At 38.5% G+C, this 18821-nt stretch overlaps 1 protein-coding gene across 2 annotated transcripts; it reads left to right on the forward strand.

Moving 5' to 3' along the window:
* Positions 1 to 4225: 4225 nt before the first annotated feature.
* Positions 4226 to 16721, forward strand: LOC103718118 (calcium-dependent protein kinase 3-like). 2 transcript variants are annotated; one of them, XM_008806792.4, is made up of 7 exons: positions 4226 to 5452; positions 7857 to 8000; positions 8213 to 8365; positions 12334 to 12449; positions 12565 to 12738; positions 15928 to 16164; positions 16243 to 16721. In XM_008806792.4, the coding sequence occupies exons 1-7, from the start codon at positions 4774 to 4776 to the stop codon at positions 16390 to 16392; spliced, it is 1653 nt and encodes a 550-aa protein (XP_008805014.1). In that variant the 5' UTR covers positions 4226 to 4773; the 3' UTR covers positions 16393 to 16721. The 2 variants fall into 2 exon arrangements, with proteins under 2 accessions (XP_008805014.1, XP_008805015.1); XM_008806793.3 differs by having other exon boundaries at positions 4774 to 5452; positions 12565 to 12732.
* The last annotated feature ends 2100 nt before the right edge of the window (positions 16722 to 18821 follow it).

The following is an 18821-nucleotide window of genomic DNA, read 5'->3' on the forward strand; positions in this document are numbered from 1 at the left end:
TTGGCTAAGCTAATCTAACCAACTTGGCTGAACTCGAACTAATACAATTTCAAAATGAAGGTCAACGATTGAGGTTGGGTTGGGTTCTTGGTGGAAGTCTTAGGATCTTCCTTGATCGACCTCCAATCCGACACGATTTGTCTGATTTCCACTCGTAATGTAAACTAAATTATTCAAATATGATAATAAATTTAAGAATTATTCTGAAAATCCAAGTCATTTCCCAAATTTTAAGCTAAACTCAATTTTGCTCCAACCTGATTGAGCTTATGACTTGTCTAAGCCATTCGTTTATCTTGGGATTGTACTATATGAAAAATACTAAAAAGTGATTAATTAGGCAGATGATGGGTAACTAAGAAGGAGATTATAGACTATTTGTTCTTCGAATGTAGGTCCACATGTTTGTTGTGGAAGGAGCTCCACCAGAGCTTGAAATATCAACCTAAGGAGGCTTGGCACTAATACTTGCCGGTCCCAATGGGGAGAGGGATGGTTTTCTTTGGCATTTTGGCGCAAACAAAGCGCAAAGAGTTTAAGCCCACCAAGAGAGAATGAGATGTGGCTCCTGCTATCACTTGGATTTTTATCCTTGACCAACGACTATGGTAAGGGTTCCTACAGTACGGATATCATGGTCCAACATATATCAGTTGCCAATGCTTCCCATGTATGTTTCTAGGTTTTTCCTTCCCTTCACTTATTTCTTCTTAAACTATTATAGCCATTGTGCCCCTTCTCAAGCTCTTTGTCCTCTTTATGTTTGGGCAACCAGAATCCTCTGTCGTGCCGCCTGTGCACCGTAAAGTGCTACGCATCCATGGATAACTGCCATTGGAAGATGAATGGCTATCAAACAATGAACGTTGTGTATGTTATGGTATGTGCTCTCATGCTGTTTTGTTTGATGGCCATCCATCTCTTGATGACAACTATTCGCGACTGTACAACACTCTACGATGCTGCACACGGATCACAGAGAATCCGTGCTCATATTTGGGTTCTTTCTTTTAATGAATTTTGATGAGCCCTTTATACTTCCATAAAAAAAAAAAAGGAAAAAGAAAGAAGAAAAGAAAAATAATTTTGGGAGAGAATACGTATGAGCATGGAACTATATATATTATCAGGTGCAACTATGTGCAAGGGATTGTAAATTTGTTGCTAGACAGTGATTATTTGCCCACCAAAAAGGGGAAAACACAATAAAAAAAAATGTAAGCACGTTAAGTGGGAGTATTTCAGCCAATATAGTAGATGTCAACAACAGTAAGATGTTATTTAACTCAAGCAACTGAGAAGGAATTGGAACTTCTTGATTATGCTTTATGGATTGTTATTTTACTTTGTAACTTTCTCCAATAATTAATTCTTGGGTATTGCCGAAAAAATACAACAATGCATGTACCAATACATCTTAGGTAAATATAATTTTGCAAGTCGTGTGAGTTTTAAGGGGTTGTTTAGATACTTTGCATCTAATGTTCATGGACATCTTTCCATTCGCCAAGTAGTGAAAAGTAAATGAAGAAAGGCAGGGATATGAAGCATTAGTGAATGGCACACCTAATGTCCATCGATCTCCAATTTTGAACAACAATAACTTCTACTCAGAGAGATGGTTTATTTATTCCTAAAATTTAAGGAATGGATAAACCCTACCATCCCAAATGAGACAATCTCCTTCTTTTCCACTTTCACGCCTTCTTATCTTCCATCCTTCTCATTCTTAGTGGATGTGTTTAACTTAACCGTAGACATCAAATGCAAAATATCCAAACACGTAGTGCATAGCAAAAACTGAAATTTGAATGATGATTCAGAATGTCTTCTTTGGCATATGCCAAAAATGATGGACTTTTTAGTGAGGTGCAGTTTAAGTCCTTTATCCAGCTATGGGATTTCCATTCTAGATGGGATTCATAAGAGAATATTTTAACCATGTTATTCATCTACCCGTCCTTTTGTCAAGCACCCCCCACCCCCATCCGCTCTATTACCTCTTCTTCACCCACCACACTGATCTTTTTCACTAGCTATATTGTCGGAGCACTCCAAAATCTGGCATCGGAGAGACCTTGTTGTCGATAAAGAGATTGAGCCTTGGAGAGACCTAATGTGTGCTCAAAATTTCTTTCTTTTAACATTGTCGATGTTAATGGTAGACATTTATTTTGACAATGAGGAAGATTATGTTGAGATATGGTTATTGCTGCAACTATTGGAGCTACCTACAAGGAGCATTGATATCACTTGATTGGGACCATGGATGGATCAACAACATCCATCATGATATCGGAACTCATGTGCGACACCACCTCTTCTCCTATACATCCTGCTACAATCTAATAAAAGTTGTTTCTTTGTCCAATGTTCATTATTGTTTGTTTCATGGTCGATCCAGTACGCCTATTCGGTATTCTAGCAAGAACCAAGAAGCTTGAGAACTGATCTCTCTCTGAGTCATGTAGGAGTTAATGGTGGCCGGCAGGATAATTTTCAAGAGCTTTAAATGTTTCTCGAGCAACAAAACATACAAGTTACCGACTAAACAAGATAATATAGATTTTGAATGAGTTTTATATTAAAAAATTGATCAATTAGAGCTGTAATGGAAGTATAATTAAGCCTTTTTGTTAGGGACTTAATCTTTATGCCTTTTGCATTCTTTTCTTGTCTTGTTACATAATCTAGGTTTAAATCTTTCTGCTAAGGGTTGAAAGAGCTACAGATAGGACATAGTCCAAATACTAATCACCATAGACAATAAGAATCTACATGGAAACCAATAAGGATTAGGTGCTAGGTAAGCAGTTCACCAGCATAACAAATTTTTCACCAGACAAGGAAAGCTCTAAACCCTAAGCATAGGCTGGTCCACTTGAGTACGAGTCAAGCGTGGGCTGGCCAAATTTGAGCCTTTGGTTTAGCTGGACCTAGGGTTAATTTTCAAGCTACCGATCGCTGCATTTGGCCCAATCCAAAGATATGGACTAGGCTTACAAGTTACATGTATAATATAATTAACTTGTAGTATTTTTTATCACTTTTGTCGAGAGCAATATTTTTTTATCACACTTGTGAAAGGATGAAGGTGATTCCAATAGCTGCTATGTTTTTGTTTTCCTCTTTTGTTACACAGAAATAGCAGATCTGGTGGGGAAAAAAAAATATTTAGCTGCCCTGTTTGTATTTTCTTGAGTCACATTCATTATATTTGAAAGAATAGAAGTAAAGACTTTTTATTTTTAATTTTTTTTAGAGATTTTATGCATACTTTCTTTGTGCTACTCCAACATCTCAACTCCAACTTTCCGTCTATTTGGCTTCTTTTACCAACTCCGTCCTGAAGAATCAAATGCTAACCTCTTCAATTTCTGCATTCTCCTCTCCACCATTGCTAGTCTTTCGCTCTCTTGCTCCTCCCCCACCACCATCCGCACCTTCTCCGACCATCCCCGTGCAAGAGTTGCCGGCTTCTCCGGGGTTGAGCATGTCCTCATGTGCCTTTTTTTCGTTGCGTTCATTTTTGAACTCATTTGTTTGTTTAGTTCTATTATTTCTAAAAACCTAAATACAAATCATGTTTCTTCATTAGAAATTTAAAAAAATAGAAATAAAAATTTTGTTTTTAAATTTTAGCAAATGCCGTTTAGGTTCCGAGTTCGAAACATACGGACGTCGATTAAATTGTGGAGACCGAATGCTCCTGCTTCGACACGAGGTCTGGAAGGGCGTATCGTTCTACTAGTAGCCTCGGTGGTGCCAGGTGTGACGTACTCACATGTGGTATTCGTGCCGGAGCTTAGAGGGGTAACCGAGCCGGGCCCACGGGTGGGGATTGTATGAGTAAAACCGGCCGGAGTACCCAACATACGATCATTTTTGCCCGCATCAAACATTCTCCTGGCGGGATAGAGGCCCAATAGAGACTGCTATGTGGGGTTGGGCTTGTTTCTTTCTCCCTCTTCTCCTTCACTTTAAGCGGAAAAAAAAAAAAACAACAACATCCTTAGGTTTTGCCTTAGATAAATAGGACACACCTCGACGAAATAATAAAGGTTTCCCATAAATCCTTAGATAAAGAAGGAAAGAAAAAGTAAAATAGGACGCACCTCGACGAAAGCGGAAACAAGTTCGACGCAACCGTCGAGCTGCAATGTGGGCTCCCCCGCGTAACACCTCCGCAGTTCCCCCCTTTCCCAGAATTATACTACACGATACACATCTCCATCCCTTGATCCCCATGCCACTTCTCCAAGCTCCCCAGTTCCCTCACCCAACCGCTCCTCTCATCATCAATACCAGATTTAAAAGCAAACCCCTCATCCCCGACCCCATCCATTGCTGGGCGCGATAGCTTCGATCGCCTCCCCTCCTTCCTTCCCTCGTCTTTGTACAGTGGGAGGGGAAAGTCGAGAAAACTCGAGTTACCAGAGTTTGCACTTCCAATGTGAATGAAGCCTTATAGGTTGCGGAGCTACCGAGGCCCCGTTCGTTCCGTTCCGTTGTTCTTTTCAGTGAGTTACCCGACAAAAGTCTCGGCCTCACCCTCCATTCCAAAGCTGACCCCGCACCTTCCCCTTTCTCTCCCTAAAGGCGTAAATCCAGCGCAGAGAATTAGCCTTCAATTCATGAAGGATTGCTCGGTTGGGGCGTCTAGGTTTTCTCTCGCCCAGGATGTGAATCTCCTAATGGCCTGCCCCTAGGGTTTACGGCCTCGGCTCCAAGAAGCGGAGGGGGTGGGGGGGCTCGCCGGATCGCCGCGACGACATGGGAAACTGCTGCCGCTCGCCGGCCGCCGTCGCCCGGGAGGACGTCAAGTCCCACTTCACCGCCGCCGCCGCCAACCACCACCACCAAGGTTCCGGCGCCGCTGCCAAGAACCACCACTACAACGCCGGCGCTGGCGGACACCCCAAGCGGCCGACTGTCCTCACCGGCGGCGCCTGCGACGCCATCCTCGCTGGCGGCGTCGAGGAGAAGTACCTCCTCGACTGCGAGCTCGGGCGGGGGGAGTTCGGGGTCACCTATCTCTGTATGGAGCGGGACACAAAGGAGCTTCTTGCCTGCAAGTCGATCTCGAAGCGGAAGCTCCGGACGGCCGTCGACGTCGAGGACGTCCGGCGGGAGGTCGCGATCATGCGCCACCTCCCCAGAAACCCCAGCATCGTGAGCTTGAGGGAGGCGTGCGAGGACGAGAATGCGGTGCATTTGGTGATGGAGTTGTGCGAGGGCGGGGAGCTTTTCGACCGCATCGTGGCGCGGGGGCATTACACCGAGCGGGCCGCCGCCACCGTCACCCGGACCATCGTCGAGGTCGTCCAGCTCTGCCACCGGCATGGGGTGATCCACCGGGACCTCAAGCCGGAGAACTTCCTTTTCTCCAACAAGAAGGAGAACTCGCCATTGAAGGCGATCGATTTTGGGTTGTCGATATTCTTCAAGCCTGGTGAGTAGGGCGGGATTTCTTTTTGCTTTCCTTTTCCGCTTGATCTGTTTGGGCTTGCCGAAATTGTGGATATTTTTCGATGAATTATGGTAATTTTCCTTCCAAAGGCCTAATTTTCGAATATGTTATCAATATGATGGAGATAATTCCTGCCTAATTAGGACGTTTACTTAGTAATGGAAGCAATTGCCGCTATAGTAATTCCTGCAATGAGATTAAATATGCTTAGCTGTGGTAATTGAACGCATACTCGAAGAGAAACAGAGATTGAAACAAGCTATGAAACCAAATTTGCTATTTTTGGTGAGTCTGGTGCATAATAAAGAGGATGAAGATGAAAGCGGAAGGAGGAAGAAGCCTGATTTGTCTGGCATTGGCTGCTTGCGAATTGTAAAGTTCACAAAGCTGAACACAATGTCTCTTTTGTGCTTTTCTTTTCCTTTTTTACCAACTTATATTGACAAGGTTCCAGTATTAAGAAGAAATTAGTTTGATAATGTGACATTGTAGTTTAACTTGAGTCAAGATATGATGTTGATGGCTTAATACTAATATTTGCTTTATTTAAATTTTTAAAAAATGATTTATTTTAATTCAAATAAGAGTCTTTTTTAAAACTACCAAAATAATTTACAGCCTTAACCATGAGTCAAGATTATTTTAATAATGTGATACTGTAGTTTAACTTGAGTCAAGATACAATGTTGATGGCTTAATGCTAATATTTGCTTTACTTTATTTTTTTAAAAATGATCTCTTTTCATTCGAATAAGAGTCTATGTTAAAACTACCAAAATAATTTATGACCATAAACCATGAGTGTTGAAGCGTTGGTCCAACTATTTGGGATCAACTTGATGAATCATGTCTCAGTAATTGCTCCTATTAAGGACCATCTCCGATGCCACTACTAGTTGTTCTTATAATCCTCTCTTACAACTCCTGCTCATATTATCTTAACTCCCACTCCCTTTTTTTAGCCCTTGGACATAAAAATGAGCAACTATTCTTATGTGGTCTCATACCTTCGGGCTACATTCACGAATAACATCAAAGTTAGTTTTTCATTATTTGATCCTTAACCATTTCAACTTACGTATATCCCCAAGCATTCTCATTTATTAATTATTATCATATTCTTCTTAGTTTTGCATCAAGTATTTTTGGCATTCTCATCTCTCTTACAATCATGTTTTGTGATAGGACTCAATCTATTGGTCAACATTTTGAGCAGCTGAGCTCGGCAACATCCTGGTGTTGTTACTATGAAGCATGTCTTTATATTCTTAAATTGCTTTGGCATGCAATAGTCACACTATACCTTAGAGGCACCTCTCCACTTCAGCCACCCTACTTAATTATATCTGGTACAACTTCATTTTGTTCCTGAATTTTTGTTTTGTAAAATAAATTTGGTATGGCAAAATGGATCATATTGTGATGCCACAAAGCTATCAATTTCGATTGGAGTCAAGATACACCTTTTCGGTACTGGATTCCGTATCGGTACCATCTTATTACAGTATCGATACGTAGTATGGTACCGAGTGTCGGTATGGTATAAGACCGCGTACTAGTTCGGTACTTGTACAGTATGGTACATCCGGTATAGTTCGCTACTGACGGGTACGACAAATCTTGATTGGAGTACTACAGAAAATTTTTCACTTAACTTTTATAACCTTTATCCTTACAAATTTTTCTTTACAATTCCAATTTAACATTGAATTTTATCCTTGTCGTATTTAACTGACACTATACCATTTGTAACAACATTCACCATGGTATAGTTGTCCTTGTTTGTAGGCAATGCCCTACTACTAACAAACATCAAGTTAGAATTCATTTCATGGGTTGAGCTTCTTTTACTATTGGTTATTGATCTAACATGAAGTATCACCTATTTTATCAAAGCTTGTGACAGGCTCTATGTACTTGATACTGAAAATAACTTTTGTTAAAGTAATTTAAAAAAGAATCTCAGTGCCCTCTATAATCTAACATTTTTTGTCTTGCAGAGTCGCATCTTGATATATGTCTGAATTTCACTCTTGCTCCCATGCCAGTTCAACAGGAAACTGGTACCTGTCAAGTGTGCAGCAGTCTTGTGCACCTTAATCATGGAGCAATACCCATTGCTTTGCCCTTTTTTTACTTGTTGTCTTTTCTGTACTGTATTTGTCGATAACTCTTTGCATGGTTATGCATTATTTCTTAAGGATGGTTTTGCAAAAGTCAAGAATCAATATTGAAATCGTTAGAGTTCATTCATGAAAACTTTGAGCACCAACTGATTTATCCTTTAAACCAGTAAATTGTCGAATATTGGGGATTTCATTTCTAATGTTCTTGATTTTAACATTGTTCTGGTGTGGCTGCTAATATTAGCCCTTCGGCATTCTAGGAGAAACGTTCTCTGAGATTGTCGGAAGTCCATACTACATGGCTCCTGAAGTTTTGAAGCGGAATTATGGGCCGGAGATAGATATATGGAGTGCAGGAGTAATTCTCTACATACTATTATGTGGAGTTCCCCCATTTTGGGCTGGTAAGGTTTTCTTTCTTTCTTTCTTTCTTTTTGGCTAATGGAATCTATCCTCCTCTATCTTGAAATCCAGTCCTTCATTCCTGCGATTCTGCTGGAAAGGCATATCCCTTCTTCCCTGCTAGAACTTTCTTAACTAGGGTTTGTTAATTTTAGATTTATTTCAATATGTAAAATTACCATTTTCTGATGAAGAATATATGTTAAAATTGCAGAAACTGAACAAGGGGTTGCACAAGCCATTCTTCGGGGGCTTATAGATTTTAAGCGTGAACCATGGCCAAATGTTTCAGAAAATGCTAAGAATCTGGTCCGGCAGATGTTGGAACCTGACCCAAAAGTTAGACTAACAGCAAAGCAAGTTCTAGGTATGTTATATCTTGTTCTTTTGCAGACTCGCGTACTGAAATTATGTTGCTTGTTTGTTGAATGAATTTAGTTAGTCCACTAGTAGTCTTCATGTTCATGGTTTACTAGTCTTGATTTGGTTTCTTTTTCCTGTTGATCATTTAATTCCTGGCAATAATTTTAAGTCTTGTTAGAAGTTTTAATGTTCAAATGCTCAACATCTGTTCACACTTGGAATTTACTTGAACCAATGGAATGTAGTGCCTTATATTTCCTTAATGACTAATTTAGGGATGACAGAATGAAGTATATGTAATATCATTGTAAAGAGGTTCAAAACTTTATGAATATTCTTTCATTATCTTAATGAATGGATTGGGCTCTGCCCAATTTCTTTCTCAAAAAAATCACGAACATTGCTCCTGGTTGCAACTTGCAAGGTTCATGATCTATCATTGTTGCTAACCTCACAGCTTTTTCCCTTAATTTTAATGAAACAGTGATAATCCAGATGTTGCTAAATAATGATCTTTATTTATCCTCTGTTCGAAGTTGGAAGTCTGCCCATCTCCCTCTTCTCCTTTCTCTTTCTTAGATCTCATTTTTTTCTCCCTATGCCAAACCAATATTGACTTAGTTTCATCCGTAATAATCATGTCCAGTCGATGATTTTGTGATATACTTTCTCGGGCAATATGGATTCTTTCGAATATTACGATATCTATTTGAATTCTGGTTGTATTTTCCTATCTTTCGGCCTCTCCTTTTTGGATCTATCTGTAATAGCAGTAATCCCAGTTTACCTTTCTTTGTTGGACCATCCCGATTTACCTTTCTTTGTTGGACTCTTAACGATTGAACCTCTTTTTTAATTCTACATTGATCATGTGACAATTGATGTCCAATTTGAACAACCAGTTTATATATGTGTATGTATAGACACACACTCAGATTAGGAGATGAATTAAATTCAGTTTTTAGGGGGATTATTTTTCAGTGTAACATAATAAGATCAACTGTTCAAGTCTTAGTTGCTGGACTATAAACAATACCTCAGAAAGCAGATGCCTATGCTTAGATGGACACCTGCTGTGCCTTGCTTAGGGCTTGACTGCCTACACGGATCCTTTACTTAAACTGATGGCATACCAAGGATCTAAGCAGCCAGCATATGCTTATGCTGCTTTCAACATCCAATGGGCTTTATTTTTGTGCAAGTTAGGGTGTTAGGTGGGCAAAGCATTGCCCTCCTGCTTTGCCCCCTCCCTTCCCACCAACCCATCCAAACCCTCCCCCGCCTCACATATGTTTAGCATTGGTGCCTGTCCGCCTCAATTGGTTGCACCTTCCAAGTTTCTGTAATCTTGATTAGTTATTCATATCCAACTTTGCATCGATTCTTCATCAGAGCTCCTTGTTTCATTAAGTGGCCTAAATTGTTAAGCATATTCTTTTGGGTATATAATTAGTTTTATCACACAGTTTGTCAGAAAACTTGTTCTCTTACTAGCTAACATGCAGGACGCTAAGACAAGTCCTCAAGCAAATGTAATAGTGTTTCCTTAATTTACCGTTTTCCTTTATCTTGTTATGATTTATTTTTTCAGTTACTTTATATGCTTATGAACATTACAGTTTTCTGAATGCCATTTGCATAGGCATCAGCCTGTATAAGTGCAGTATGGTTTTTTGGCTGCCTATGTGCCGTAAATGATTTTTAAGACTGCATACAGGGAAAATGAGAACTAAAAATGAGAGCTTTGTAAACCTTAATTACTTGGATTTCTCTGTTGAATGCTTGAGCTAGTTGGTACTGTGACCTAGATTGATCTTGTCGAAGCTTTTCTAGATCCTATTTCTCTGTAAATATTGGTTAATGATTTGATTTGGTCTGTTCCAACAGTTATGGGACTGGATTAATGTGTGGTGGGAGATGATTTCAAGTGGGGGGATGTTACAATCAGTTCTCTTTATAGTGAGCATGTAACTTTTTTAGAGTTCACTTGTACTTGCTAGAGTATATTTTAACTGGATTTAGAAATGTTGTAGCCCTTTTAGATATTTACAATTCATTTCTCGAAGATAGAATTTAGGAACTAGAAGTCTGACAATGTTTTAGTTAAATATTTCATTGGACTTTTCCATCAAGGATAAAATTCTTGTTGCAAACTTTTCAAGATGTGAATTTTTTCAACTAACAGTTTTATACTCCCATGATAAAACTGCTGGTCACTGTTCATGTAAATACATTTCATGATTATTTTATTACCTATCATATTATATAATAGATATTGGGATAGTGGAAAGGTTACTTTTTGGAGTTGTATATTGGGTTTTTATCATAGCAAGAAGAAAGAGAAGTGTTTAGGCATTCTTAGTATCCGAAAGTCATCTAGCTCTTCAAAATTTAGTGATTCTTCTGTGTCCAAAACAATTTTCAGGGACATTAATATAAAATGAAAGTGTTGAAATTTAATATTGTTTGGTCAAATGCTTCCTTTGAATTTGCATACCATGCATGTTTTTTCGTTTGAAAGGAGTAGTTTTCTTCCATTATATCAACTCATGCTTCTCTACCCAAGTGGAAAGATGAGGTCATCTACTTAAGCTGGTCATGGTTTCTTTTTATAGAAGTTTTACAGAACTTTTACTTTTCAGAACAAGGCCTAATTATTCCCTGCTCTCCTTTTTCTTTATTGGCAATTTAGTTGGATGTACTGAGCTTTTTTTACTACTTTGATCTCATTAGTCTTCTGTATTTAGTGTTTCCATTAGAATCTGTTTCATTTTATTGATAAAATTATAGTATTCTGAGGCAGTTGATTTTGTAAAAATCACGTCAATATAATGCTTTTAACTTTGTACAGCCATATGCTTGTATTGGCATTTCTACATTCATACTATTTTCTTTCCCCTTATGTACATTATGTAACCCTTCTATCAAAAATGATTTCTATAGTATGGTCTCGGCCCATCTACTTGGATGCTGATCATATTACATTGTTGTCCACCTCCTTGGAATATGTTATGGAATGTTGTTATTATTCAATTAGTAATTAAGATTTTAAAAAATGTCTTGGATCTCCATGATTTATGTTTACATGACAATGCATGCTCCCCATATCTGTTTAGATCTGGTCATTGTATAAATATCTGACCATGTACCACTTCCACTGCTACCATAAGGGTTGAATGATCAAAATGGGAATTTCATTGTTAAATCCTCTGGAATTTTGGAAAGGACTGTACGCCACTTCTTGATTTAACTTGCCAAACTTGCTTTAACCTAATATTTGACTGAGCCTAGCTAAGTTTATGTCTACTATAAATGATCTAAGTTTTCGTCTTACTAACCTGTGTTTCTGGGTTGATTGATAAAAATGTGATTAATCGGACTACTTGTTGCATACCAGTTGCTGGATAGATTGGCGCACATAGTTATTGCTATTATAATAATTGCAGAAATTCATCTTTAGTTGTCTTTCCTCTTGCATTCTTGATTTTGTTCTTGTATAAGCTCGGTCTTTTTTCCTTGAACATTAGTAGTTTTATATTTTCTTACCCCATTATTAGAGGTTTTAGTTAATAAAAATCCTTGTGCTAGGTGTCTTTAGATTTACAATCATTATCCCATCTAGTTATGTCAGCAGGTATGTCAGATCATGCAAAACTACCTAAGGATGGAGGAAAAATAGTCATTAGAGAAATATAGATAGGACAGAGACTAGAGAAGAGGGACACACTGGGACTATGAGGCCACATGGTTATATATAGGATGTGCACCTTTTACCTTTTATTACATAGGGTGTTAGGATATAGTAGGCATATGACCAAGCATCCAGCTGCAATATAAAAAGAAGTTTACTTTCCATACAAGGCAGGCTTATCGGATGAAGATGTAATCAACTATTAGAGACCACCTTCTCTTTTACTTTTCATACCACTAATTAGATTGAACCATTGTCATATGTTCTTTTCTTTCTTGCAGAACATCCATGGCTTCAAAATGCTAAAAAAGCTCCGAATGTTCCTCTTGGAGATGCTGTCAAGTCGAGGCTCAAACAGTTTTCAAGGATGAATAGATTTAAAAGGAGAGCTTTAAGGGTTAGTTGGCGTTTTGACTGTTGGCCCTAATAATTTATGCCTTTTCCGCTCCTTGTCTTTTGTTTTTAGATTGATTTAAACATCTCTATATCATTAATGGATTTTTGTTGATTAGGTCATTGCAGATCATTTGTCTATTGAAGAAGTTGAAGACATAAAAGATATGTTTAAGATGATGGACACTGATAATGATGGCGTCGTTTCATATGAGGAACTGAAAAATGGACTTGCAAAATTTGGTTCCCATCTTGTGGAGTCTGAAGTGCAGACGCTTATTGAAGCTGTAAGGGTACTTTACTTGCATTTGTTGCTAAATTTTAATTTAGCTATGTCTATCAAATGCAAATGAAAGGAAAAAACTTGATGTTTTTAAATTACTCTCTCTCTCTCTCTCTCTCGGCATGGATTGGGGGGAAGGTCCATCAAGAAGGGAGGCCTTCTCTTTTCTGTTTAGTAGAATTATCTATATCTGAACTACGTTGATTTTGTTATATTATTTCTGCATATTAAGGTAGCATGTATTTTAAGGTTTAAGTGAAATGGAGCAGACCAGGCATTAAAAAAGTTTGTGTTCTATGAAATATTTGTGCCTAGTTATTGCAAAATAGTAGCTTCATGAATGGCAGGTGGCGTACTTTGGAGCAAACACTTAGGATGTTATAGGAGATGGATAAGGTGACCGTTCTCCATCAAGCTGATGTAGGCCAAGTTCTTATATGGAGGCACCACAAATCTTTCTTATGGTTACTAACTAACTGTAGCGACACCCAAAACATTCTGCAAGTTTCCAAACAACAACCAACTTGGTGATTTGCATGCATTCAATTGGAACTAATATTATAAACATTCACATATTGGACATTGCACTAGATGGTCAAATGTGAATGGGCCAATTGCTTGTATCCTTCCAACGCACTGTCTTTCTCATAACAAACTTGAGGGGTCGTTCTTTCAGTGAATGTAATAGCTTCTGTTGTTTTGAAGTATGCATTCAATTCCACTGCTTTCCAGTCAATAGATCAACAACTTATCCAGTGTTCAACCTGTTTTCAATTCCAGTGATTTATTAGGAAATGACATTATTGGATTCAGATTAATGATCAACTAACAACTTTGGAACCTTGGATTTTTTCAACTCTAGATGGCACTACCAGTTTAATTCAAATTGATCAGACACAAATTAAAATGTCTAATTTCATTGATATATTCCTCCATTAGGCCGGCAACTGATTGGGGTCATGATCTTCTCTTAATTTTGTCATTCCACAAATTCATTAAGACGATTTCACTTAACCTATTTAAATCATTTGGGAAACCAAATTATTCACTAAGCTGGGCAATTGTAAAGGATCATCTACTTCCATAGCATGAAGAGATATCCCTAGCAAATTCATTGCCAATACAATAAACTCCCTTCTCCATCCAATTGCTTTCATCACATGTCAAGGCAATGCTAGTGATCTTCTGCTCTTTTCCTTAGTTAGGAAAATTAATAGCCCTTACTAGGTTGGTTTAGTTGGGAAACTTGTTCATTTTCACTTTTCCCCCCAAATGCCTAATGTACAATATAGATATGAGGTAGCATTCAAGAGACTTTTTGCTGCACCTCTAGAAGAATTTGGGTTCAGGAATTGTGTCAGTAAATCTAGGGACTAAAATATTTTCTGGGGACAATCAACTGAAGACGTTAGACTAGTTGGTCATTTCTGGCTGGTATAAAGTGAATCTGATTGAAATGTATCGACATGGAACCTTGCATTTCTTGTTTCTACTAGATTATTTGACCCTAAACTTGCTCCACCATGGCCCTACCTTATAGCCCACCAATATCTTCTACATGGCTGGGTCACCAGTTACCCACCATAATCATTTAGAGGCCTAGCTACGTTTAAATGCACACCTGGAAGTCTGGAACTGGGAATGAACTGGAGAATCTTGTCAAAAAGTATAAGGCATTGCAGAGATATATTGTCAGGCAGTGAGGAGAGTTCTGGCGAGATGGACGTAGGAACTTAGTAGTCCTTGCCCTTGTAATTATACTTTATATACAGTATTATTTTTCTCTTGCAGCATGACTTTGTCGAGACCATTTAGCTGAACTGCAAAAGTGATGTGAATTATATCCTCTGAGCAATTTCACTCGCTGACACCGAGATAATTCTTGGTAAAGGTTTTGGAAAAAAAAATCCCTGCAAAACCTAATTATATTGTCTCATTTTTCCCATAATTCAAAATATACTAATTTTTCTATGTAGGAGACTTTTGTTATATGGATACCATGCTTCTAGACTGCATCAGGTGGGTCAGCAAGATCATCTTTCATCACCAACTGTTATAGCTGCTTTTTCCTTCCAGGAATTTTGGAATTTAAATTATTAAATTATTCATTAGTTTGTGTCCTATACTTTTTAATAATTTTATGTAAAAATTTATATTGCTTTGATTGATGTACAAATCAAAAGGACTAATTCATGAATTTATTTTAAAGCTTCTGTGTCAGAGGGGTGGTTGCTGAACCATGCCTCATAGTTCCAACAACAATGAAAACTACCAAAAAAAAACAGTAGTGATACTACTAGAAAGTACAGTTTTAATATTTTCCATACATAATCCTTCGTATAGATGTTGCGGCGGACGGACACTAAGATGGATTGCCATTCTAAATAACATGAACCTTCTGTCTGTTTCTCTCAGATTATCTTCTTATGATTGATTCTTCATCCATTTCATTCCAAATCAGTCCGAAATCCCTGGGACATGTATTGAATTGTTTCGACAGATTCATGATATTTTGACATGATTTGTGCAGAGTAACACTTCCTGTAATCATATGGTCATATGAGATTTTTTAAGATTACTGAAAATTTTTCTATTGCATCATAGTCAGCCAGCATTTGAAGGTTGTTTATTTAAAAATCATGATTTTATTCTTTCCCAAGTTTGAAATTTTTGTGGTTTAAAAGACAATGTTTTTAGAAGGCGTTTGGTTGTTGTAAAGAGAAGTTTCAAAAATGGAAAAAAAAATGTAAGATGACAATGGGAGATTTGAATTTGGAAAACTCTACACAAAGTAGAAATTCTCAAAATCATGATTTTATGACTTTAAGAGTTAAGAAAGAATAGTGATTTAATTTGCGCGATTAAACACCTGAAAATCATGACTTGTAATTTCAAAAATCATGTGGAGTTATGATATATCATGATTTACCTGCTTCCAAGCATACCCTCAATATCTGCGCTATAGACAATGCTATTAGTTATTGTACTTCATAGTGTATTGATAATGCTATCTTCCTGGGTTTGGTGGATTCTTTTTGCTCGCATATAAAAAATGCTTCTTGCTCGGAAGAGAATAGGGAACTGCAGATTCTGATCACTAATCGGCTGATGTTTTATGGATGCCTATCCTCTTCTGTATCTAAAATATGCTTAGAAACAGAGAGCCACAGCTTCTGACTGATCGAGTTTGTGTGAATAGGCAGATACCAATGGAAAAGGAAAGCTAGACTATGGGGAGTTTGTTGCAGTGTCTCTTCATTTACAGAGAATGGCAAATGACGAGCATCTCCACAGAGCCTTCTCATACTTTGATAAGGATGGGAATGGCTACATTGAGCCAGAAGAGCTTCAGGAGGCCTTGGTGGAGGATGGAGCTGGAGCTGCTGACAGCACGGATGTGGCAAATGATATCTTACTAGAAGTTGACACTGACAAGGTAATTCTTGACTAGTTGCTGAAACCACTATCTTCTTTCTCCATCGCTCACAAGCTTCAATTGCTTGTACGTTTGTAGGACGGAAGAATAAGCTACGATGAATTTGTGGCAATGATGAAAACCGGAACAGATTGGAGGAAGGCATCACGACATTACTCAAGAGGAAGATTCAACAGTCTCAGTGTCAGGCTAATGAAGGATGGTTCTCTAAACCTGGGTGGTGAGTGAAATGACAGCCAGAGGTCTTGTTTGTTTGTCATTGAAAGCTGATGCTCTCCAACCTTTTTTCTTTTTTTCCACATTATTTTGGGGGGGATTAGTTAGGTGGCGGCCCTTGATTGGCTTACCCTGTAATTAGTTCTTCAGCTAGCATGGTGAGCATTTGCGTTGCTGTGTTTGTTTGCATGTGAAGATGCCGCCGTCTGATACACATGCTGGATTGCAATATTGGGTTTGTTGTAATTTTAAGATGCACAATATTGGTTTTTAATAGCCATTGTTCATTTATATAGAAGTTATGAACTGATTTGCTGTAAGCAGATCACTTTATGGGATAAGCATCAGCTGACATGGCATGCCTTTCCTTAATATTGGTTGGATTTAGAAAAATAATATTTAAGTGTCTTTCATAAGATGTATCAGATGGCATGCCAAGGATGGCTCAATGCTGCATCAGCTGTCCTATCGGAGTTCCCTTGCTGCAGAGTAGTAATATCAGACTGTCGGTGTGGCTGAGGTTGTCTTCCTATGCCAAGGTCTGCGTGATGTTAGTTCACAATTTGGTTTATCTTGGATTTGTAGTGAGCATCGAGTAATCAAAGAGTTAAAGATCAGTTTAGTGCAGGAAATTGAGCTAATGTTTGTAATTGCAGTGCAAGCTAGGTGATTTGCAAACGCCTTGGACAAGTTGGAGCTGCTGGTCAGATCCCTTGCAAAGAAAGGGATATGCTGATGAAGACTGAGTAGCTAGCAGTTGCTAAAATCACTGTTTGGATGGATTGAGCCTTACTGGAAAGATTAGTATATGCAGGGGAAGTACTTGGTTTAATATTCTCTCGTATGTGATGTTCAAATGTGGTCGGAATTGTAACATAAATACTGCTATATTAGAAATATTGAGTTGGTAAAGCATTGGATTGTAGTTGAGGGAATTGGGAGCAAGCATCGGTGCAGGAAGGTAGATATTTTAAAAACATTTTAAGTAGGTGCAGACGATTTTAGATTTTTGAAGCGGATGTAGAAGGTTCCTGCAATTGAGCATCAGATGCATGACAAAATCTCTTTAAATCTAGAGTGGTTGTTCTAGTGTAGCAGCAATAAATAATGGACGCGAGTCTTTCGAAAGTGATATTCACTTGCAAGGATTGAGTACATTAGATATCTTCTGCATTAAACCACATTTCAATCATTTGGTTTGTATCCTTTTTCATTCAATCGAATGTTCAGAATAACGCATATTAACTAATGTCATGAACTGTAAATTTTCAGGAACAACAATAGGATGGTATCTGCCAATTTCCCCTGAGGGAGTGTTCTAAAGATTTTTTCGCATTCAATGCCATGCCAAATCTATATTGTGAAAGTCGTAAGACACTTACAGCGCCCTCCAAAATCAAATGGGAGAGCCCACATCGGTGACTGGGTGGCAAAAATCCATGCGGTTTATTCCGTGCTTCTCCACTCTTCATCCACAGCGCCAGGATGGTCTCCACCGACCCCCATTATGCACCTTAAAGGAACAACACTCCCTGGTGTCATGACTACGGGATGATAAAAAGTTGATGGCTACGGGATCAAGTGCATGATTGGATCGTGAGTCTCCAAGACCCAAGGTACTTCCATGCTCGGCTTTTCTAGGCAAGATTTGGTTGGAGGTTGTGAGAATCAACTAAAGAAGCTCTTTGGAGCACTTACAGCCTTCAGACAGAGATTAATGGGGATGTGAGATTCATAAGACTGATTCAGCATAGATGGGATATATGTTCATGCCATGATAAAAGAAGCAAAAGGCTACTTGAATGATAAGTATGTACTGGAGTCGGATAATGACCTTATTGGATTTTATGAGCAGGCCTTTCTTATTTGGAGATGCCTTCTTCTAGACCCAATCCTCCAGCCGAGTCAGGTCGATCCAGGAGAAGGAAATGAACTCGGTATGCTTTGAGTAAACCAGAGATAAAGTAGCTAGCCACACGGTGTAGGCCCCTTAAAAGCTGAAGACAAATTGGCTACGAGATTCTGTCAGCTGGTTGGCACTTCTGGTCTCCTTGGCAATTCTTCCGGGAGAGGTTCCATGCATGTTTGAAATCAAAGGGTGGGCTTTTCCCACCGCAATTCTCGAAGAACATAATTTGTCAACTATAAATTGAAGTGGTTCAAGTTGCAGTTGAGCTTCGGGTCGGTCTACATGCATTGACAAGAATGATGAAGCAGAAATGTAATTTAGACAGTTCGTTCTAGAGTTAAGCTCAAAGGTCTATCAACGTAACACCGAAATTGTCATTAAGTTTCTCTTTTATCAGGGTGACGAGAAAGGAATTATAGCTCCTAAAAGATTATGCAACCCCGACCTTGGTATGAACATCTATAGGGAATTTTTAGGGGATACATTATAGCACTTAAACAAAAACAAAAAAGCTTTAGAAACTCAAAAACAA

Source organism: Phoenix dactylifera, chromosome 12 (genome assembly GCF_009389715.1).
Source record: "Phoenix dactylifera cultivar Barhee BC4 chromosome 12, palm_55x_up_171113_PBpolish2nd_filt_p, whole genome shotgun sequence".
NCBI classification, from domain to species: Eukaryota; Viridiplantae; Streptophyta; class Magnoliopsida; order Arecales; family Arecaceae; genus Phoenix; species Phoenix dactylifera.

What these genes read in the sequence shown, in the direction of transcription:
- LOC103718118 (XM_008806792.4), top strand. Translation starts at nt 4,774, where the DNA reads ATGGGAAACTGCTGCCGCTCGCCGGCCGCCGTCGCCCGGGAGGACGTC. An exon ending in AGTTCCCCCATTTTGGGCTG is followed by an intron (nt 8,001 to 8,212) that starts GTAAGGTTTTCT and finishes TTAAAATTGCAG; the next exon opens with AAACTGAACAAGGGGTTGCA. An exon ending in AACAGCAAAGCAAGTTCTAG is followed by an intron (nt 8,366 to 12,333) that starts GTATGTTATATC and finishes TCTTTCTTGCAG; the next exon opens with AACATCCATGGCTTCAAAAT.